Source organism: Candoia aspera, chromosome 6 (genome assembly GCF_035149785.1).
Source record: "Candoia aspera isolate rCanAsp1 chromosome 6, rCanAsp1.hap2, whole genome shotgun sequence".
Lineage (NCBI taxonomy): Eukaryota > Metazoa > Chordata > Lepidosauria > Squamata > Boidae > Candoia > Candoia aspera.
Window position 1 is genome coordinate 80,016,189 of NC_086158.1, and position 24,102 is coordinate 80,040,290.

General features: G+C 37.4%; 1 protein-coding gene across 1 annotated transcript in view; it reads left to right on the plus strand.

Annotated features, from left to right (window-relative positions):
• The window catches only part of ASCC1 (activating signal cointegrator 1 complex subunit 1), an 83,254-nt gene that overhangs the window by 42,339 nt on the left and 16,813 nt on the right, over positions 1–24,102 (plus strand). The window contains exons 8-9 of the mRNA XM_063307494.1: positions 2,460–2,590; positions 4,816–4,892. Of these exons, the coding sequence (XP_063163564.1) occupies positions 2,460–2,590; positions 4,816–4,892 (208 nt within the window). The remainder of the gene's footprint in view (positions 1–2,459; positions 2,591–4,815; positions 4,893–24,102) is intronic.

A 24,102-nucleotide genomic window follows, 5' to 3' on the forward strand; every position in this document is an offset into this window, starting at 1 on the left:
TCGAACTGCTAGGTGAGCAGGAGCTGGGACGAGCAACGGGAGCTCACCCCGCCGCGCGGTTTCGAACCGCCGACCTTCCGATCGACAGCTCAGCGGTTTAACCCGCAGCGCCACCGCGTCCCTACATTCCCATAAAAGTACTAGACAGGTCTAATCTTATTTAGCTTTGCTGAAATCAATAAAATTTGACTTTAAATAACAAACAGCTGTTACCAGAATTGGCATCATCTTGGAACCTTTCAAATATAAAACATATTTTCTCAAACTCTATGCATAAAAATAAGCATTGATTATGGTGCTTGGACCAAACAAGTTAATATTTTCCATAAACTAATTTGTGATTCTACTGTTTTGGCCAGAACTCCGTTTAGGGGTATGTGCTTTAAGTTGGGAATGTTGCCTTGCATCTTTTCACTTTCCTTTATTTATTCAGTTCCTACTCTGGACAACCATAGTATCAGGGCAAAGTTAAAATGGTGAGAAGATTTTATGAATATTCTTCAAATTGTGTTTTGAATAGAATAAGACAAAATTAATCAATCAGAGCTCTATGGTGTTACAGCATTTTCAACCCATGGAAGTAATGCACAGATGGAGCATTTTCAACCATGGAGCTAAGCTGAATTGAGGAATTCAGCTATATTAAAGTAATGATAAAATATGCACCCCATTGTCAGGCCCACTATGTAGACCGGACCAGAAAATCAGCTCCACATGAAGACCAGAACTACACTTTATTGGGATAGGTTATAATAACAGAATCTTTCAAGTCTAATTGTGCTGTACCTCCTTCTCCTTTTTATAGTTCAGTGAGTTAGGGACTTATCTGCCTGAGCAGCTTCCAAATGTTACTTTACTTCCCAAGACTTAATAATGTTTCAGCTTCTTTGCCTAGGTAACAGTCCTTGCATATTTTTATCAAGGTCATCTCTGTTACTCTCTACCCCTATCCATGCATTAGTGGTAATTGGGATAATTTTTGCCAGTGCTCAGAAAATAAGCTTGTTCAACTGAAGCCCTCTGTGTTAATGGTGCTTCATTGTGGACTGCTTCTAACACAGACATTTCAAAAATAATGTGTAGCTTGTAGCACTCTCAGTTTTGTTTGTCATTTATAGAGGTAATATTTGTTACATGGTAAGGATTTTTGTGCTCTAGGTTGTGTCAAAGGCCAAGTCAAGGTGTTATAATGTTGAGAACAAAAGTCAATCATCATGAGAGAGATTGTGCTAAAGGTAGGATATATTAAGTGTGGAGTTTATACTCATTCTTCTTTAGAAATTCAGAGGGTCAAATGTCTGCCCCCTTCATCTAATCGAAATGTGACTTAGGAAAATAAAGCAATCCAACCATGTTAGGACCAGGAAGGATAATTTAAAACCTTACTGGCACACCCTTTTCTCCAAGCATTCCCTGGCACAACGTACATGTGATAGGTTGCCAATGATCGGGCTTGAACCTCCTGACAACCTTTAGTTGGTCCAGCTGGGAATTGTAGCCTTTCTGCCCCACATTGCTCACCATAGCCCAGTTTTGGGAAAACTAGAAGGGAAGATGCTTTGGATCTTTCCATCAATGCTCAGAAATGCAGAACCTAACAAATCTCGTTGCAGTCATGAAATACAAGACATAAGCATGAAACTGTGCAATCTTGCACATGAGGAAGGTTTAAATGAGAAATTCCCATCTAAAACCAATGAAGTTCTTTAAAAAAGAAGAATAAGAAGAGTGGAAAATGTGGGAAAGATTGCAGTGGACAGTGACATGGTATGGACTTCCATGAAGCAGGATCACATCACAAAGCCTAATCAAGAAGCCCTTTAATGTCAGTGTGGAGTTAATGCATCTAAGTAAATGCATCATTTTGATAACACCTGCACTGTAAGATAAAAGTAGGAGAAGGTACCTTGTCAGGAGTAAGCAAAGTATTAGCACTATCCAACTCCATATAGTATCAACCTTGTCTTGTTTGTGATGAGTAATCTGAAACATGAGCATGGATAAAGCAGAACTTTTTATTCAGAGTCCTTTTCCTTTTGTCAGACAGGCATTTTTATCAAGTTCCTGCTTTCCACATAGTAAAAATGTATGTCGAACTATTTTTAATGGTCTATCGAAGACCTTTCCAAAGCAGCTTTTTCCCCTCCTCCCCTTTCTTCACAGGATGCAATTTTGTTGTTCTGTTTCAGTGAAGGATGTATTATCTAGGTTTGCTTGTATCCTAAGCACAGGGGTTGAAACATTTTTCCAGTACTTTGGATTCCTTCCAGCTTTCTCCACTGATAACCTTCCACCTTGAAGAAGTAACAGGCCACCAATGCAACATTTGTTTTGAAATGTTTGGTAATAATTGTTTTAATTCTTCTCCAGGGTATGAACATTCAAGAACCTGTTACATGAATACAGATATTGAAAAGTGCCTCACTGCCCTTTTCCTCCTTTCCTTTTCTTTTCCCTAGGCTTCAGCTCATAGCAGATAGACTGATGGATCAGTTTGTGACCTCTGGGCTGATGAAAAAAGAATGGGATGGGGTGAAACTCCATGCTACTGTTATGAATACCATCTTTCGGAATGATCCTGGTGGTGCTGGTGAGGCTCTATTAAGGTCTTCTGAGTAATATAAGAGCTGCTTTGATCCCTGAGTTTGCTATGACAGTTCCTAGGTTTGCTATTGCTAATTTATTATTATTTCATGACCCATAGGCTGGAGATAATAGGTTCATTACCTACTTAAGGATGGATCTCTTCATTAAGGTTGCAGTCATCTGAAATAGGCGAGAAAGAATCCTTCACTGAAATGTTCAACACACCTTTTATATCCAACAGATGTTTGGTTCCTTCATTATCCTTTTATGTCTGAGAGAAGCTATGATTTTGCATTGCTTTTCAATCAAGATTGTATCCTATCTTTTAAAAGATACATTTGATTTAATGTCATTTGGATTTAGATTATTGATGAGTTCACAGAGTCTGCTTTTCCATCCAAATGTGTTTAGTATTATCAAGCTGTAGTTTATTTTTAACTTTAAAGCTGTTTTTAAAAGCTTATTTAGTAAGCAGAATATGAATAGCTGTTTGTTCATATTCTAAAAATAGCAACCATTAATTCCAATGCAGGGCTTAGGGCAAACTGGTGCATATGGCTATGAAAGGACATCTCCTGAAGTTGTGCAAAGGAATTACCATGCTTTGGTCAACTAATAATCTGTTTACCCTATTTACTTGAAAATAGGACTAACTTGAATTTAAGATCTGTGTGTGTGTGTGTATCTGTATGTGTGTGTGTTTGTGTGATCACACACTTAGCTGTAGCCCAATATATGGAAATAACCTGACTGAACACACTGGCAGATATAGGAGCAGTCTGGCAATATGGCCTTGCAAATAAAATGGAAAAAGTTATTATCTCACCACAGTTTTACCTATCCTGCCTACACAATTTGCACAGATGATTAGCTAAGTTTTTTACACAACTACCTTAAGGACTTTTGATCATATTTTATTTTTCATGCTCATGTTCAGATTTTCAAAGAGTGACAAGAATAGAATGATGTGCGAGTTTGTTGATCTATTTCCAGTGTGCCTTTTCAGCTTTCTTGAATATTTTTTTTAAAATATATATTTATAATGTATATACATTTATTTTATATTTATAAATTAGATTTCTATGGCCATCCAACACATCACTGGCTCTGGGTAGTATAGAAAGTTAACGACCACACAATACAATCTGTTAAGAAACCAAAGATAAAGTAAAAGATGGCCATAACAGGGAGAACAAATATGTGATGTAAATACACCAGGTATGTCCCATAGTGGATACACACCCTGCCCTAGCTCAAGGCCTTCAAAGCTCATTTGAAGGAAAGCAGGGTTGGATCCATCAGGATCTTGTGGGGCTTGCTGTTCCAGAGGCCAGGCACCAGGACACATAAGACACACCTTTTGGGTGCTCTAAGATGGCGTTGTTTGATAGATGCACCCAGAACGTGCTTAGAGGACAGGCAAAAGCCATGAAAGAAGACTTCAAACAGAGTTAAATGAGATTGTTTGGAGATTAGGGGTTCTGGGCCAATAGCATCAGTATAGTAGAAATACTACACTTGCAGATGGAGCAAAAGTGTGAGCTAAAGAATTAAATCCCTGACTAATAAGCTGTATATAATGTTCCCATTTATGAACAATTGCTACTTAGCGGAACAAATTCCTTCTTATCATGACAACTAGAAACTTGCTTTTCAAAAGAAAAACACAAAGCTCTCAATATGCTTCACAAAACCTGAGATTCTCAGAACCAAATTGATAGTTGTACTCTTGCAAGGAGTATCCGCAGTTGGGCAGAGTAAAAATAACCCTTGGTATAAGGAGTCATTCATCTTCTTTTGTTTGTTCTCAGCTTTGAGAAATTAGAGGCACCTTGAGAACCAGGATGCATTGCCCAAGTACCCAATTTTTCTCAGTGGTTTTAAATTTGTGGTCTGCAGAATGATCAGCTTTTTAATGCTGGACTTGGAAACAAGATGAGAGAATGCTTTACTACTGAAACATGCTTTGACAGAGCACTGAATCTTAAACTCTGGCTTCTCCTGGATGATTCTATTACACTAAGCTGTCAGCCCTGAATAATCCTCAAAACAATATTGATGACTCTACACATTCTGACAACATACTTTTGGAAATAATTTCTGTCTTGTTTAAAATGCTGTTGTGGTAAATGGATAAAAACGAATTCAGAATCATCTCTCTGTATAAAAAAATATATATTGGAGGGGGGCATTGACTCAGTTTGAGCTGGAATCCCATTTATTTTGCAGCTGAAGAACCAAATAACCGAGGCATGAGTAAATCTTTCAAGGAAAGGGAATCATTTGATGGCCGAACAATTCTGAAGGTCAGTATAAAACTGCAGCCTGGTTTAGCTTACATTACTTTTAAAGTCAAGTTTAAACTAAATTGTATGTTGTATATAGTATTCCAATGCAAGAAACACACAGTTTGAATCTGAAATATTGCTGGAATTTCCAACAAGTACAAAAATCTCTAAAAGAACTCTAGTATGGCTCTCTAATATAATGTTCAGGCTGTTGTTCATATATCTATATATTTGTGGGCAGAAATCAAATGAAAAACAAAAAAGTGGATTTTGTCAGCAGAACTTTTAATCTGATGAGGACCTAGAGGGGTTTGTGCACCATTTTTTCCCCAAAATAGAAACACTAGTAAAGGAGAAAGACTGAACTCTTAAACTTTGATTATATTCAGAATGTCATTCTTGCATAAATATTCTTAAGCTGAAATTTAGAGTAATATATGGCCTAATACTTATAGTCAGAAAGCCTTACCTGTAGTAATGCTTTATAAGTAGGGTTGCAACTCATATGGGTTAATCAAATCATACCCTGAATGTAAATTAATTGATCCTGTATCTGCATATACACATCCAAACTACTATCTCATCAAAATAAATATATTGGTCATGGGGTAAGAGGACCTGCCCTTTTATGGACTGCTAACTGGTTCAAAACTCAAAACAAAGAGTAGGAATAAACAGGAGCAATATTTCAGTAGAGGGAAATAAGAAGAGAACTCCCTCAAGGATCTGTTTTGGAACATGCTTCTTAACTTGTCCATAAATAATCTTGATTTAAGAATAACCAGTGAATTGGCCAAGTTTGCAGTTGACATTAAACCACTGATAATGGTTAAAAAACAAATATGGCCATGAGGTGCTCCAGAAGGATCTCTTTAAACCAGGTAATTGGTCAACCAAATGGCAAAAGCAAATCAAATAAGTTCAAAGTGATGCATTTTGGACAAAAATTCCAGCTTCATTTGCACATTGTTGTAGTATGAACTGTTTGTAACTAATCAGAAAAAAGATACTGGGTTTGTAGTAAATAGCTCATTTGTGGCAGCTGTGAAAAAGGGAAGTTCCATGTCAGAAATCTTTAAGAAAGGGGACTGTAAATATAAGCACCAATATTATTCTACAAATCTGTGGTATTTCCATGTCTGGAGTACTGTGTACAGTCCTGGCTACCACACTTGAAAAAGGATATAATAGAGCTAGAAAAAGTGAGGTCAAAGGCAATCAACATGATCAGGTGGCCCAAAAAGCATCCTTACTAGAAAAGTCTAGAATTTGGGGGACTCTGTAGCTTTGGAAAAAAAGAAGAATAAGGGAGGATTTAGACATATAAAATTATGCATACCATGGAGAAGGTGGGAAGGAAGAAGGACTAGAGAACATCTCTCAATTACTTCAGGGTCGAAGGCAAAAAAAAAAAGTGCTTTGGAGCATGCAGGGGTGCTTCTGCAGCACTTTGCCTGTCATTTCATAAACCAAACATGTCTTTTCTCTGGATCACACTGCAGCTGCAAAGGGGCTGTTGAACAATCTGCAAAGAGGCATGGCTGCTTTGAAGAGCTGTAGACAGGTGCAACGTGTCAGCCCCCCAACTCTCCAAAGCACCTTTTTGCCTTTGACTCCAAAACCTTGCACCACAAATCTACTTATTAGTCCTTTGCAATATTGTGCAGAATAGTACAATTGATATGAAAAGGAAAAAAGCCATTATTTTAAGCCTTAGGGACAAAAAAGTAGGAAAGAAAGAACTTGGTTCACTGTTTTAGCCCCTTCAGCCCCCTTACTTGGGAACAAATAAAAGATGCTCCCTCTGCTGGTCATGCATTGTATTATTTGCACCTGAGCATCTTCTTGGCAACCTGATATATGGCATCACTTCTAAGCAGAGAAACACATTAAGCTCTATCACCCATGCCTGCTATTCATATCACTACTCTGTGAAATGTGAAGCAGAGCATTGGGGTTCTTTTTCCTCAGAAGCCTTAATTGATTTTGTCCTGCTCTAGCCAAAAGCACCAATGACTCTTTGATGCATGAAAGAACGTGGATAATGGCCTCAGAGCCACCTTCCTCTAAGAAATGCCATCTTTCTCCATGGCTCCCACATTCTTTCCCAGCCTCTTGACATTTCCCTCTTTGCCAGGCACGCAGAGCAGCACCCACTGGCACTCGTTATTTATGACTCATAACTGGCAGCAGAGTCCCGTCCGGCTGCCCATCCATCAGGGAACGTTCCTGCCAAATGATGTGGTTGCAGGCCACCTCAACCGCACCGCCCCCATTTCATATATCCGTTCCCTTCTTCTACTGTGCATCTTCCTCTTATTTGCAAAGTGGCTTCCTTGGGCTTAGAGGACAAAGCCAGAATATCACTTTGGTGAGAAATGCAGCTACAGTTATACAAAGGCATACCAGCATCCTCCTGACATCCAAATACAGTGTGCTATTGAAACTCCCCATTCACTTTTCCCTTAAGTTGTAGCTTTATTTTTTAAGCATTATTAGCTTTCCATCCACATTTGTGTTTTGTTGATTAATTGATCGCTTTGAGGAGGCTTCTGCAACAAGAGGAGTGATGGGGTTTAATGTCCCACTCCTGCTTGATAACCAAGAACAAGGATATGTCAAGCAAGAACAAAAACCTTTCAGTGAGCAGCATAAGCAAAAGAGGTCAAACAGTAGTAGAGCTAACAAAGGAATTCCCTGGGGAAGTAATAATTAAAGTGTACTTGCAAACTCCAAATAGGAACAAGGGAAAATGCAGAGCCACTTTATCTCCAGCCAGTGATAATTCGGAATATTAATGCTTCCTCACTGTTAAGTAGCTTTTCCAGTATGCTTTTATACACTTAATTTTAGGACCCAGTTTCTTCCAACAGATGTCTGTTTGCAGTCAATACCTGTATTTATATCAAAAGGTATTGCGATCTTTTAAAAGTTATCAAAGGTGCTGCACTAGATCTCGATAAGCCCAAGTCCCCCTTGACCATGGAACTCAAGGGCTGACTTCAGGCCAGTCACTCTCTTAGCCCAACTTATCTCCCAAGGTTGGTGTTGAGGGGATGTCCTCTGTACACAGCTCCCAGAAGGAAGATGGGATATAAATGCAATAAAGAAATAATTTCTTTCCTGTAAGAAATATACACATAAAAAATAGCCCATGATTTTCTAACAACAGAGCTGCTGGACAATAGTCAAATCCATTTAGCACTTCACTTTATACAAAAATCAGTGCATCTAGCTTAAGTTTAAAGCCACAATTTAGCTGTTTGGCATTTATACCATCAAATACAAGTAAAGATTGCATCTTGCCAAAACAGTTTAGGTGTTTTGTTGAGTAACCTGAAGGAGGTAAAAAGCATTAGGTGTGTTTGCTTCCTTGAGTTGACCAAATGTATAAAAAAAGGTGGAATAAGAATATCATTATCTCCTTTAACGAGGAACACATTAGAACTGAACCTAAAAGAAACTAACAATAAGTGGTTATTCACTTTAAGTACCACCATTCACTTTACTACACCAGTTGTACTAAAGACAATTATAACTGATTACAGTATATTAACATTAGCAATATCTAGCTGACCTTGGCTGATCTCAGAAAGCTCATTAGAGTTGGACTTGGATGGGAGATTAGCAGGAATCCCAATCCTATAGATAAGGAAATTAAAAGGAAAAAAAAATCATCCCAGAAGAAAGCAACACAAACCACTTCTCTGTTATTGCCAAGAACACAATATGGTTATTTCCATGTTGTCAACAAGAGTCAAACTTGATTTGAAGGTGTCTTTACCTTTTCCTTTTTTTCCCCAAAGCAGTCTTTGGGAGTATTGTTCAACTTTAGCTTGCTTTTCTCTTAAGATAGTTGCTATTCATAATGGAAAATAAGACAACGTAGAGAAACTACCAATCTTATCTTCATCCTAAATCAGTTTTTCCAACTGGGTACCCTTTAGCAGTTTTAGATGTCAGCTTCTATCATTCTCAGCCAGCATGGTTGAAAGTGAGAACAACTAACCTTGAAGCACATCTGGAGGACAAGATGGTTCTAAAATCTGTGATCTTGTATCTGCTAGCAGTTCCACCACAGTGTCCCTGAAGCAATCAAGCAGTAAACTAGCAGTTCTCATATTGAAGTGGAACAGCTGTTATGCTTTTATTTCAGATTTGTAAAATTTGTAGTGCAGTAACTAGGAACCTAGCTGACACCTGCAATATAGGGAGAAAAGGGCTGGTTGCAGGTCTCTTGTAAATGACATGCTGCATTCTGAAGAATTGAACAAAGGCTAAACATTATATATTTAAGGTCAAGGGAATAGGCTACCCAGCTGATTGTCCCCAAATAGTGCACTGATGCTTTTCTTGTATAGATTGAAATAATCTTAGGAATTAGCAGGCTATGTTAAAAATGCCTACTGAATGCTTGTGAATGGCATACTATTCTATAATATCCTTTACTTAGCATTGTGCTTAAAACAGACTTTTTTTGCTAGCTTAAGCCTAGTTCTTGCCAAGATGGTAAAGGAAACCAATATTTGGACTGCAATCCTTTAAGGCAGTAGTCTGGAGATTTTCATATGACACAGTGTTTGTGTGGTATTGGCAGGAGGGGTGTCAAAAAAGACAAGATGGTAGCTGCCGAAGAGTGATTGAAGCCCCACCTCTTTTGTACATGTGATGCATACAGAACCAGTTTGGTCTAGTGGTTAAGGCAACGGGCTAGAAACCAGGAGACTGAGTTCTAGTCCCGCCTTAGGCATGAAAGCAGTCTGGGTGACCTTGGACCAATCACTCTCTCTCAGCCCAACTCACCTCACAGGGTTGTTGTTGTGGGGAAAATAGGAGGAGGAAGGAGTGTTAGATATGTTTGCCGCCTTGAGTTATTTAGATAAAGGCTGTATAGAAAATAAATAAATATATAAATATATAAATACACATATAAAGGAGAGGGGCCTTCAATTGCACTGCTACAACCACTACTTTGCCTTTTATAACTTTTTATATTTCTGTAAAGAAATATTAGCTCAGAGAAAATTAGATGTCAAGAAGAAGGCTTCAAACTTCATTCTTTCCTGAACATCTAATTTCCTATATACAGGACACTTTTTTAAAGAATGGGTTAATTCATATGATACCAAAATCTGTTACTGGTGGTTCAACCTATTGACACGGTATCACTTAACTGAGAACTTGAGCTAGGTAACTTAGAAACACAGTTTTACCAGACACCATTAGCTGGAAATTGCTCTCTGAACATTGCTTTTTGGCATTAGATTCTTGATTGAATCAACTGGAAAAAGGCACTTATTCCTGAAAAAATAAGGCTAGCCTTCAAAATATTCCAAAACTATTGGGTTTTTTTAAAGATGACAATACTTCATATAAAAGCACACTATGAATGCCCACACTGGCTTCATACAAAGTGAAGTGGGCGTGTTTTTTTGTTTGTTTGCCCTGGTTGTTGAACTGGTCATTTTATATGGTGAACAGAAGTCACAATCCTTGTCATCTTGGAGGACCTATGTGATTGCTAAGAACTGTTCTCAGCCTCTGAGAACATGGACAAAAAACCCCAAAAATCAGGATATTTTCCTCCTTTTCACTAAATTAGAGCATAACTCATTTCCTTCCCAGAATTTTTATTGGATGTGGACCTCTAGATTATGGGGACAATGCGTGACTTCCAGTAGCCTGTTTATAGTGCCCAGAATCTGTAGGAATCCCACTGCTGTATAATGGTACCATTATTTTATTTAAATAAAACAAAATGTGGGTGTGTTAAGTATCTGAAGGGCTTAACCCACCCATTTACTTTTTATAAATAGCAGGTCTCAAACTGTATAGCTACAAGTAGTGCATAATGTGTCATAATTTCGTGAGAATTGCTGAAATAAAAACTGTATTAGGGGAATCATGGCTATCATACTTAGCATGTTAGAGAGGAAATTTCAGAGCATAAAGTGAAAAATATTAGATTATAAGTATCAGCCATAATATTCACATAGTGTTCCATTCTGTTTTGTATGTAAGTGGATGAAAACAGGGAAGTAATCTTTCTGCTTGCTTTTAACGCCACTAAATGTCAGCTTAAACAGAAGAACTTTATCTTGCTTCCATAAATGTTTGAACTTAGAAAAACCTGTGGCAGAAGCACCTTATTTGCACAGCTGTTGTTAGTGCTTTCCCTTGTGCCAGAATTTAACACAAGAATGAGATCTTGAAAAGGTCATTCCTAGTTGATCTTAGAAACCGAGAATGGGCACATGAGAAGAAACCATTATTAATTGTGTTTCCATGAACGAAAGTTAAATTCTAGCTCAGTATGTAATAGTGGGGCTCAGGGCTGCAACTAGGGGGAGCAACCAGGACATGTGCCCCGGGCGCCACGCTGGGGGGGTGCCAAAATGGGCGCAGAATCCATGTTTGCCCCAGGTGACACAGACTCTAGTTGCGGCCCTGGTCGGGCTAGTATTTTGCCCCAGTGACCTAATGCTCTTTAGTTTAAAGGCTTCCAATCAATGATTCTTGTTACAGGCTATATTTGTCTCTCCTTGAAATTCTCCTATCTAGTCTTAATTTTTTTTTTTAATATAATTTTATTGGATAAATTTTTTTTTAACAAAAACTTACAATTAAATACAATTACACATTACAATACTAGTACTTATAGAGAGAAGAAAGAAAAGAGAAAAGAAGAAGAAAGAAAACAAAAACAGGATTTCCGACTATCTAAACGGTGGATCTTTATCTCTTAATATATTATCTTCTTTTCTTAAGCCCATAATATAACACCTCTATTTCTATTTAAATTATATAACTAATATAATTAATATTTACATTTTATATATATATTACTACCTTGTGCGTCGATTCAATGTATTTGAAAAAGGGTTTCCAATCATTTTTAAAATCATCTGTTTTTGTCGTTTAGTTGGTCAGTAAGTCTTGCCATCTGTGCTAAGTCCAAAGATTTGATTGTCCATTCTTCAACTGATGGAACATATTCTTTTTTCCATTTTGAAGTGTAGATGATTTGGACCACAGTGATTAAATACAATAAGAGTTTTCCGTGTTTTTTTTTCTAATTCTTTGTCCATAAAGCCCAATAGATATAACTCCGGTGTTTTGAAAATATCTACTGCCAACATTTTACAAATAATATTATGTATAGATATCCAGAATTTCTTGGCTTGTTACACAACTTCCCTTAAGTTCTTAATGCTGCAGTGTCCTGAAATTCTCTTGGCTTGTGACTTAAATCTTGCATTTCTGTAATGCATTTACAGTTAAGGTCTCCCATGACTCTATGCTGTAGAAAGCAGAGGAAAGAAAATAGCTTATTAAGATGTGAAAAAAAGTCTGTGTGTATGGATGGGAATATGCATGTTGGAGGAAAGCAAAAGATTATTTGCCAAATGATTTACAAGAGCTAATGGGTCATGGCCCATGGCCATGAGAGGCTACTATGTTGTAACTTCCATGTTAGGAAACAAAAGCAACCTAGTTGTAGGACACATGTTTTAGTGAGGCATTTATCTTTGCAATATCATATATCTGTATAACGTAGAGGGGAAACAGCCTGGATCAAAATACAATAGCTAGATTAACAGCTGTCCACATAATACTGAGCAGATTTAATTACTTGTGGTACTCCATCTGACAGGGCAAAGTTTTATGGCATTCTACCATGACCGATATTTAAAAAACTGATAAAGCTTAGCTCACCTAATGATGAACCTCACAGGCTACAGCCTGATTTTCCAAACATTTTGTAATACCCATGTTGTTAACACTAGAGTTGGGAGTATAAATTTGATGGTTTTAATTAATCCCATCAGAATAAATAAATGCCAAGTAAGGATTGTATACTGAGTGCTGTCAAGCTTTCAGCAGCAATGTTACAGACTGGTTATGAGTGGTATGCTTTGCATAAATCTAGAACTGAATATTTGTAAAATCCTCCTTTGCTCTCTCTTTGCCACGCTATGGCAAAGATAGAGAACCTAGACTGGGTCATGCTTATATGTGTGGAATCCACTCTCATAGTTCCCATGGGGCAGTATAAACTAGGTCAACCCAGAATATGGCCAAGGATGGTTAGGGAAACATACTTTGGTCCTGGGCATGGGAATCACCACTATTGAGAATGGATTGATTTTGCTGTACCTCATTGTCTTTTCAATTTTGGATGTTAAGTCAATAGTTTCTATCAACTTAAAGAGACTATCTAATTGGGTGTGTGTGTGTGTGTGTGTGAGTGAAATCTAACCTTTGACTTAACTCTTAATTCCATTAAAGGAAGAAGTGGATTCATCTCTCACCATAATAGCATTTACAAATATATCTCTTTAAAAAATAATAACAGAATGGCTACCATCTGATGTTACAGAGGAAAAACAGAGCACTTGGTTACGTTATTTGTGAAGGAGTAATGCCTGTTTACCTCTTCCAGAAACACAGATGTCTAGGCTTCACTGATGGGGCATAATATATGCAGGATGCAATATATCCCACTATATTCCTTCATAAGGCAGTGACTTCTCAATCACTTAATTAAATAAGATGCATGTTACTTTGCTAGCAGGCTTACTAAAAGGTGGGGTATAGAACAAGGAGGTGGAAGAATGCAACTGAATGTAAATTCTGTTTTGTAGCATCACTGGCTAAAAGGTTTTGTTGGAGAATAGCTTTTTTTTATTACAGTAGCTATGTAGAAGAAGAGAAGGGAGGGTTGGATACTTATAATACCACTTTGTGTATTATCAAAGATTGTGTCCATTTCTGATCCCTGCATTATTAAAGGATTCTTATGGTAAAGAAAATTCAAGAAGTTGCGGTAAGAGATTGGGGTCTAAAGAAAGAAACACAATCAATGATTGCATTATCTAGAGACTGGAAGGTTAAAGGGGTAGATAACTATATAAATATTACAATAGAATTAAATTTTTGATAGAGGGCTGATTTAAATTATCTGAATATGGAAGATTCTTAAAGTGCTAAGAAAATGAGATAATTCAGAAGAGAGGCTCAATAGAATATTTATGTCATTGAAGTGACAGGAATGCAGAAAAAAGGTTGGTTTGAGAGGGATTCCAAAAAGAATTAAATTAGATACTCATTAGAACTATATGTACAGGAAGATCTTTCTGAGATTAATAGGAGCGTGGTAGTCCTGTGTTATTTGTTCTCTTGTGATAATTATCCAGAAGCCCAATTGGTCTGAGATGTTTTCTACTTTAAATTATTTTTTGCTGAAGTTATAGATGCTGAGAAATTCCTGAACTCAAATTCTAATTTTTCCCATATTCTCTTTATTTCCAGAGTTTCCTTTCTGAAGTGTTTCTTCAATTAGCAAATCAGATTTATCTCTTTTTCAGCAGCTGAAAAGAAATGGTATAGTTGGTTTACAGCAGCCAATAGACCTTAGAAATCCAATCCATTTTGGATTTGAAATAGAAAAAAATGTGGGAAAAGTAAATAAATTGTCTTAGATGTTCTTTATTCATTTTTGGTTTTCCAACATTTATGTGAGAGATGTCTAAGTCTATATAACCAGACTAAATATTTAGGCATTGTTTAACTAGTACAGATAACATTTTATAAATAATTTCACTGACGGTAGAAATACAATGACCTGCACAATTCTTGATGCTCCTCCTTTGGATACTTTTAGGCAGCACACCTTAAGTGTCACTCACAATGTATCTCAGATTTTTAGCTCTTACCAGTAGGTGTTATTGGATTATTCTCTGCAAATAACCTTGAATAAATTTACTGTAGAAATGTGACAAAGATGCCCCGTGACAGGCATATGTACAGCAAGAAGCATTTGGAAAGCTTAAAAAAAGACATGGATTATGGTAAAAGCCATTTATCTTATTTTATCTGAAACCCTCATTAAGTGTTTTTAGCTCCTTACACTGGTTATTCTTGAAATAAATCTTTTTCTTAGAAAACACAAACAGAGGAACAAACATACCAATCAGTTGTGTAAAAGTCAAGAAAATAAAAGCACTTTGTATGGACTATCAGTGGGACAAAGATAAAATGTCTGGGAAGAGGGGAATATTACATGGTGTATAAAGTCTGTAATACAGGGAACCATCGTGGCATTCTCGGTAAGTTTAAAGAAGCCTTATTTTGAGTGAAATGGTTTTAATTGATAGCAATACTACATAGCAACCAGTATAAGCATCTTGCACGTTGACAGTTATCAATACCCTATTTAGGCAGCAATCTCAGCAGCATCCTTCAAAATCCATTAAGCCTAATGCATCATGATTAAAATGAGCTTTAGAAATCACAAATAATTTCTTTTCATCAATTATTTTTCAGAAGTTACCATTACATTGAATCTAACGAGTGTACCCATACATGTGACCAGTTCCCCAGCTCTTGTGGTCCTGTGAATGGGCTAATAGTCTGCCAGGAGTGGACCCCCCCCCCCCAAAAAAAAAGTTGTAGAGGGGGTATTTACAAATCAGGTAGTTTAGTGTCAGACAAAGGTCATGTTAGATGCAGTTGGTTACACATGTGTTGATATTCAGCCAATCCATATTCAGAATCCATCCTTATTTAGGAAAAGTAAGTTTTTAATTAGGACCAATTGCAGACTTAATTGCCTTTCATGCTGAGGCATTGATGATGTGGGTGCAAGATTGTGATCCCTTAAATTAATAGGATTGATACTGCAGTTGCTCTTAAGACTTGTTTCTCACTTCTTTTACCTTAGAAAGAGATATGAAAAGCTCAATTATATTACAGTTCATACCAAAACAGTAGGAAAAAGTAAAAAAAGCAGAAACCTTGCACATAAAGCAGTTTCGGTGAGCTGTTTATGATTGCAGAATGAGCCACAACATTCGGAAACTTTTCATAGTGCTCTAGGGTAATCATGTACACAGCAGAGTCTCCATTAACACTTTAGTACTCTTGTAATAAAATATGTATGCTTAGAGCTGTTCCAGATTATAGCTGCTTAAAAGGCTAATTCAGTGCAGGAAATAGGAATGGAAAAGGAAGGGGTTGGATGGAAGTAATTCAATGTCCTTCTTGAAATGAGCATGTTTCATGCTTTCAGGCCTTCACTATAAAGCTGTATCATTGATCTCCAAACTTTCATGGAACACTATTCATTTCTGGGATGTATTTTGAGATACCCAGTGCTCTCAGTTTTGGGAACCTCACATATCATGTGACCTGAGAATGTTGCTTTTCTGTTGCACCTGTTCATTACTGGGACAGATTGACAGAGGACTACTCACTATTGGTCAAAGAAGCTTGTCCAGTATTGCTGAGTAATAAATATCTCTAGAGATTTAAGGGTGTCCCAAGTTTTCCAACAAAAGTCTGAAATCATTAGCTTAAAACGTGGCAGCGGTCAACAGCATCAAATTGACAGGAATGATTGGACAGTCAAAATCCTCCATTTTTTAAATGTGCATTGCATCACACGCACTAAAAAGGAGTAGGGTTTCAATTGCTCTGGTTATGCCCATCATTTTATCACTGTTGACACACATGCACTGCAGATGCCCCTGAATATGTCTCAAGCAAATGGAAAAGGCAAGTCAGCAAAAGCATAGCACCCAAGCTGCTTGCAGGGAACAGTGGGCTGGCTGGGAAATTCTGGGAGTTGAAGTCCACACATCTTAAAGTTGCCAAGTTTAAGAAACACTGGTCTATCTGGACCAAGCCAGATGTTATACTGGGAAGCATAATCTTACAGGTTGGATTAGTCTCTGAGAGTAAAGTACATGCCATATACTAAACTGGTCAAGGAGAAGGTGTTCTTGGCCATTTATCACAGCTTCATCTCAGATGTGACAGTGTCTAAGGTACAGCCACCTGATCTATCCAAGACTCAGAGAGAACAACTAGGATTCCAAGCCTGGCTTGAGAAGACAGTTGTATCTTTCAGAGCTAAATAGAACAGAAATTCCATTGTGTGTAGGGTTGCTGGTTTGTTGTTTTCATCAGTATAGCAATAACAAGGAGAAGTCAATCCTAGCAGAAATTCTCATTTTATGCAATTATTCTGGACACACACATCCTCTCAGGCTTAAGAAAAGATTAAGTAGGTGAAGTTAAGTTCTAGGAGACCCTGTTTAAAACAAAAACATGTTTAATCTATTCCATAGTGACATGATTAGATTCTTTGCTCCCTTCCTTGGAAGACTGTGCTATGATGACTATAAGATGGATTGGGGGTCTTGTGATCCCTCAGATACTGCTGAAGGACCTCTTCCAGTGGCCTCAGCCAGCAGGAGGGATATTGGTACTTGTAATCCTGAAGGGCCACAATGCTTACACCTCCCAGCAAAAAGTTTGTGCTACATATTGGAAGGGTAGAAGAAATCTTGCTGACTAATGAGTTGTATTTAATTTTGCTTTTTGACTTTGGGAAACCTATTGTTCAGGAGAGGTGAAGGGATGTTATGCTTTCTTTTTTTCCTTTCTTTGTGGTTCCACCTTCCTTTTGTGAGGTGCTGTGGCACGATTTAATCATAGAACACCTGAGCCATAATTAAATATTGTGTTTGTCACCTGGCTTTGAGAAGCTGCTTGAAAGGAGCAGCATGCTCATTTTGACAGAAAGTAGCATGCATCTGAAGGATCTTTTGCTCTGGATCTGCATCAGCCAAAGTCCTCTTTTTAAGATTGCTACTGGAAAGTTTCCAGGCATCATTAAATGATGTCAGATAATTATTAGTATAGCTAAGACAGGAGTCAAACTGAGTTAGGAGAACACACATATATTTTGTCAGTGAAATGTTCTTGAAAACATATTTTGAATGTGGAATGAGATATCAGAATCAATTAAGCTCTTGTATTTGTTCTTTTGATGATAAGTTGATTTGAGCGCAAATTCCTTTTTCTTCTAACATGAACCATTAAGGTATCTAGTGTATGTATGTATGTATGTATGTGAGAAAGCATATCAATGTATATTTCTATTTGATTTATATCACAAGTGGACATAATATATTTTAGTTGTCCGGACCTTTTAGTTGAAGTATATTTTACTATGAATATATAGCTGAAAATAGCAAAGGGACTGATCCTCAGAAATCTCTGGGGCAATCCTGGAATTTTAATAATTTAAGCTCTAGAACTTTCTGCTTCTTGTTTTGTAGTAAGAATGAATGGTCCCTAAATATATTTTTGCAACACTAGTTTGGTAGGATGGGGACAGCAAACTCTTTATGGTCATAATGGTAACAATATTATTAAATGCTAATGGTTCATCAGCCACATATATTGTATTTCCTCTTGCTTTTTGTTTTATGAGTCTTTTTCATTTAAACCATTGTGACTGCACATGTGAGCGTGTGCAGACCTTTTTGCTTTATGTTTAGGTTTAAGTAATTTTCAGATCCTTTTTCACAGTTCTATGATTCTAGGAATAAAATATTGGCTTTGTTCCATGTAGCAATTAATGTTCATTAGCAGAACTGTGTGGGACAGATGGCCAAAGCATACTATGTCTGTTCCCATCTGCTTGTTAGCCAGCCATGTCCCTTCTATGTAGCCATGAGCTGTGAAATTCACCCCATTTATATCACTCAATCTTCTTTGTCCTATCAATCACTTTGATTTATTCCTTATCCCAACATGCATTCCTTTTCCTCTCCTCCTTGCTCACACAGTATCAACATCTCCAGGACCAAATGTCTTTCTAAATCCATATAATTCCCAGAGGACTGCAACCATGATTCTTTATTCTTTCTGACCTTTCTTTGATTTTAAACTGGCTGTAGCTATGTGAAAGATCTTGTAGTAGGTATTTGGCTACTTCTAGTAGCACAGAATTCAAAAAGTCTCAACGAGAGTTGCAGGCCAATATGGTAAACATTGTCTTTGTTGATAGATTAGAAGAAGCTCAAAGGGGGAGCTGCTACTAGCTTGTTTTCCCTTTAGTTTGTGCTGGAATGAAGAATTGGATTTTGCCAGAATGTTCAGTGATTATGATATGCTGCATTTTAAATGATAGCAGTCTTTTCTAATTTGATGTTTCTAGGTGTGTTCCACCTCAGCAGCTAACAATGAAGGAAATTGTAGTCTCTGACACACCTGGAAGCCACAAGATATCCAAGTTTAGAACTAGGGGAATTATGGTTTGTAATATATGATCTGAGCAAAGTTGCTGCATAACCCTATCTGCATAATGGAAGCCTCATGTACAGACTGTACGTGGCTCTTTAAAGTTATGTTCCACATTGTAATCTTTAGTCCAGTCTTAACTTTGTACCTGTCACAATCCCCGTCTGAATATAACTTAGTTCAGATCCTCCCTCTTCTCTTTCTGTCAGAGTGTCGGTAATGATGATTCCTGACTTATCTTCATAGGAAGAAGCAGAGGCTTGTGAAAAACATTTAAACTGATACAGAAACGCTGGCCGTCTTCACTTGGATAAAGATGAATTACAGTCAATCAGCATCCCTCACAAAAATATTGCTTCAAAACTTGCAGATCTGTCCCTCAGAACATAAACACCCCTCAGTAGATGGGAGATTAATCTGTTGTGAGAGAAGCCAAAGGTTGCAGACGGGGCAGACAAAAGACTTCTGCTCTTTTCTCATGAGAAGGTATCCAGGCTGATTGTGTTGAGCGCTCCATCAAGATAGAGACAGACTGAAGTGTTTGCCTGAAGAGACATAGCCAAGCCCATGTCTGTTTGGTAAAAGCTCGGTGTGTGTGTGATTGTGTTCAGGTGGAAATGGCCTCTGCCTTTGTATCACCAGGACCAAAGGGCCCATGTCAAATTTCCAACTGTTCCCTCTTCCTGTATAAGCAAGTCTAAGACTTCTTGCTGTAAGGGTGAATTGATATGTGGAGGTGATGCAGTATTTGAGACCCATGAGGCAGCTAATTGCTTCTATGCTCAGGTGCCTAAAACATTCTTCTCCTTGGGGCAAGTCCTTTGCCTTTGCAACAGTGATGAGGGACTTCACTCTTGTGGTTGAACTGTTAGATGCTAACATTTATATCTGCCAGCCTCCAGTGCTCATTGACTAGGGAGGGTTTTGTACTACTAATCTCCAGTACCCCTATCCTAAAATGTGGTTGATATTTTTTCAGCAGAAGGAATTCCCTCTGCACTTAACTGCATGTGGGAGTGTGTGGATGAATGTGAGAACTTCATCCTTGTGATAGTGCTCCTTTTTTGAGGGGGGATTGTTTTGTTTCTTGCTGTTTAAGTGCAAAGAATTAAAATTATTTTGTTCCCAAAATATTGCAAAACTGAGATTCTTGGCAAAGTAGCTCCTTCCTTCCTTCCTTCCTTCCTTCCTTCCTTCCTTCCTTCCTTCCTTCCTTTCTTCCTTCCTTTCTTTTTGGCCTTGCCAGGTCCATCAAAAACCTTTGAAATTGATCAATAACTTGGACATTAGCATTGAAATTCAGTCCAGGCTGCTTCAAGAACAGAGCAGAGAGATTATTGAAGTACGATTTAAATATCTTGGTTTCCCCATTCCCTCTTCGGGATGTTTTTGCCCTCCTGCTGCCCAGCACCTTTTCAGGCAAATCTATTAATGTTCCTTATGCTTGTTGCCTACATGACAAGTGATTTAAAAGCAGTCATTTGTCCTGGCATGTCCAGGCTTTCAGAAATGAAGCTGCATGGCCGCTCTGCTAAGATCCTGAGCATGTTAGCCCTGTGATTTATTATAGCAGTTTCAAGGTTTAAAAATCAAAGTGTTGCATCACATCTGGATAGAAGAGAAGTACTCTTTCTCAAATGCCTTAAGCAGCATTGTCACGGGCTTTTTGTGAATTCATAGGATTTGTCGAAAGACACAGGGCAAAATCTGTTTGCATGTTTTCCTGTTTTATTAACCCAGCAAATAGTGAAGAGCAAAACTGGTTATTACTGCAGTATCCATTTCCCCAGATTAGCTTTGCAAGTTTAATTTACCACTAGATAAATTAAGTCTGGGCTTTTCTACCTTCTTCTGTTGGTTTTTACTGATAATTAGCAGGAAAGGAATGAAGAAGCCATGGCTTGAGATTTAAAATGCACGTCAAAGGGAACTTTTTTCTCTGCTGAACGTTATACAGCTTAAATGTTCTCTGATGACCTATGTGTGAACTCTGTAATGTTGGCTTAATGAGTATTTATGCTGCTCTATTTCTAAAGCCTAACAATGGTATTTAGAGCTAAGAAAAGAGCTGAAGACACTGGCTGGCATTATTTCTCTCTGAGGCTGGCAACACTGCTTTTTGGCTCAAACTGTAGCTGGTAGAACGTGGTCTTTTCTTGTGTCCCTTTGCTTCAGATAGATTCTGTCCCACATCAGTTCCCAGTTTTCAGCAGACCTGTCTGGATTATGCCTTGCTCCACTGAGGAGTCCTCAGGCTCCTCTCAAGTTAACACTGCCGATGTAGATCAAAACTGTTCATCTCTGGATCATCAGCCAATATTGCTCGTTATTGAAACAAATCTTCAACAGTCAGTGCTGGCTAGAGCCATCTTAAGTTGCCAGTTATTACAACTTCTCCATCTAAAGTTCTTCTCCAAAGTTCCCTTAAAAAAAAAAAAGACTCCACATTTCTTCGCCAGCTTAGCAGCCCTCCTTCTTTCTCCTCTGGGAAAGTCTTCTTATGGGCAACTAAGCTGCCTCCTACTTTCAGGTTCTTATCAATTCATTAAAACGAGAGTGTTTCGGTGCCCAGCCTTCATGCCTCTGGGACAGGTTCACAGAGTGACATGACTTCCTGTAGCTTCTGACAAGCACTCTTTAGTAGGAAAGTCTCATTTTGAACTTTGGCAAACCATAGCTAAAATATTTTTCATTTAATGCTAGTCTCTATCCCTACCTTATCCCATGAATTCAATGTCATCCCTATCCTCTTCTACCCTTGAAGGGGCCAAAATCTTAATCAAGCTTTGATGGCTTAAAAAAAAAATAGAGAGCAAATATTTCCTTCAACTTGCTTACATTTTCTTGTTGATATTATTTCCTTATCCTGAAATAAAACAAATACTGTCACACAACATCTATTTTCTTCTGTTTCTATTCACCAGTCTTATTGAGTATAAACAGAACTAAAAGGACATAAACAAATAAAGTTAATACTATATTTACCACAAAGGAAGATGATACTGAATTTAAGACACATGCAGACATACACACATGGTAGATTACCCAGACAAAAGATCATCTGTCATCATTACTGTATCATATTCTCAAGATGACTGTCCCATTTTAAAATTACATTATCTGGGGAAATAACATTGTCTTTCAGGAAATGCAGTAATGGATTATTTGGTTTTAATTTTTTTCTGTTATACTTTTATTAAGTGTTTGTGAGAAAGGAAAAAAACAAACAAGCAAAAGAGGAAAAATGGCAAAAAAGAAAAAGAAAATAAAGTGAATAAACATGGAATTTGAAATGTCTACAATACATTACAACACATTAGCCAGTTTAGTCTACTGGTTAAGGTGCTGGGCGAGAAACCAGGAGACTGTGAGTTCTAGTGCCGCCTTAGGCCTGAAAGCCGGCTGGGTGGCCAGTCCCCCTCTCTCAGCCTAACTCACCTCACAGGGTTGCTGTTGTGGGGAAAATAAGAGGAGGAAGGAGTATTAGGTATGTTCCCCACCTTGAGTTGTTTATAAAAATAAGAAAGGTAGGATAGAAAATAAATAAATAAATAAATAAAAATAATTATGGTACAATACAGTACAAAATAGCAGATGTATAAAACGGGGGAAGTTAGAAAACCAATAGTTCTCTTCTCTTCTCTCTCTCTCTGTCTCTTTCTCTCTCTATATAAACTTTTAGTATTTTACTTTTTGTAAAATATGATCTGCTTATCTTATCTTTTTCCTTTTATTAACACACAAGTGTGTGTGTGTATATAAAGCGATCATACAATAGAAACCTCAATATTGAGCAATCACCTCAAGACCGAAAACTATATTGCATAACGAATACTTTGAAGTAATCTGCAGCAAGTTTTTCTCTCTAACGTCATACTTAATTTTCTATGAAAGAAGTCAAATAATTTTATGCTTGTAATATTGCTTTTCTAAATCGTAATTAACATTGATAGAATATATCTTTTTTTCTCTATTTCCAATATTCCAAATTATGTACACAATTGAATGTTAATAATGTTAACTAATACTGAACTAATATCATTGTATGGAAACAAGATAATGCATCATTATAACAATGTAATAAAAATAAAAAATAAACACAGAATTTGCAATCATCATAGAATTAAATAGGAATAAATTTGTTAGGTAAGGATTTTCAATATCACCTTAGTTAGTTTGGCATAACTGAATATATTACATTGTTTTAAAAACTGCAGGTCATTAATAAAATCCAAGGAATACATAAGTAGCAACAGCAATTCAGGACAGTGTAAATCATAAAGCAAGAGAATTACAGTAATTTCTGTTCAAACAGTGAGATCTATCCTGATTTGAAACTGAGCATACTAAGACTTTACGTTAAGAGAAACCTAAAGCATTTGGTTTTTAAATAGTCTGTCCTAGCCCATCAATTAGGAATATTGTTTCAAATTATAATGTACCTTTGAAGAACCCTCAAACAGAAAAAAAAAAACCCACCCAGTCTTAATTCTATGATGTTGGTTGAGAATTAGAAAAATGAAAGCGCAACCCATTTTGATAGAACCAGATTGAGAAAGTTTGCAAAAAAAGATTGCTGTGCTGAGAAGAAAAACAAAAATACTTAGTGATTTGTAGTTTATCCCCGGATGATTCCATTAATTATGGTATGCCTCCTTTAGCAGACTACTCAAAGACTAAGTGTGGCTTTTGGCCAGAAAAAAAATGCATCATCCTGATGTGAGGACACATTGATGCATGTCCCCACCTTTCAGCAAAGTTACAGAAACATGATGGGATGCTCATGTTGCCTTCTCCTGATGCTGCCATTTATCATGTGAAGGCTACCAAAATCTTGGGAAACAAATGGGTATAAAATTGGGATTGCAAATTAAATTGTTAGTTCAGCTGGACATCAGGAAAAATTTCCTAATGGTAAAGGCTGTTCAACAGTGGTTGAAATTGCTTCAAATTCTCCTTCACTGATGGGGTTCAGCAGAAGCTAGATGGTCATCTGTTGGAGATGCTACAGTCAGGGGTTCCAGCACTGAACTGGGTGTTGGACTAGATGATCTCCAAGGTTTCTTCCAATTCTTACATTCTATAACTCTTTATTTTGCCCAGTTCTTTTATCAGGTAAAGTAAATCTCCCATT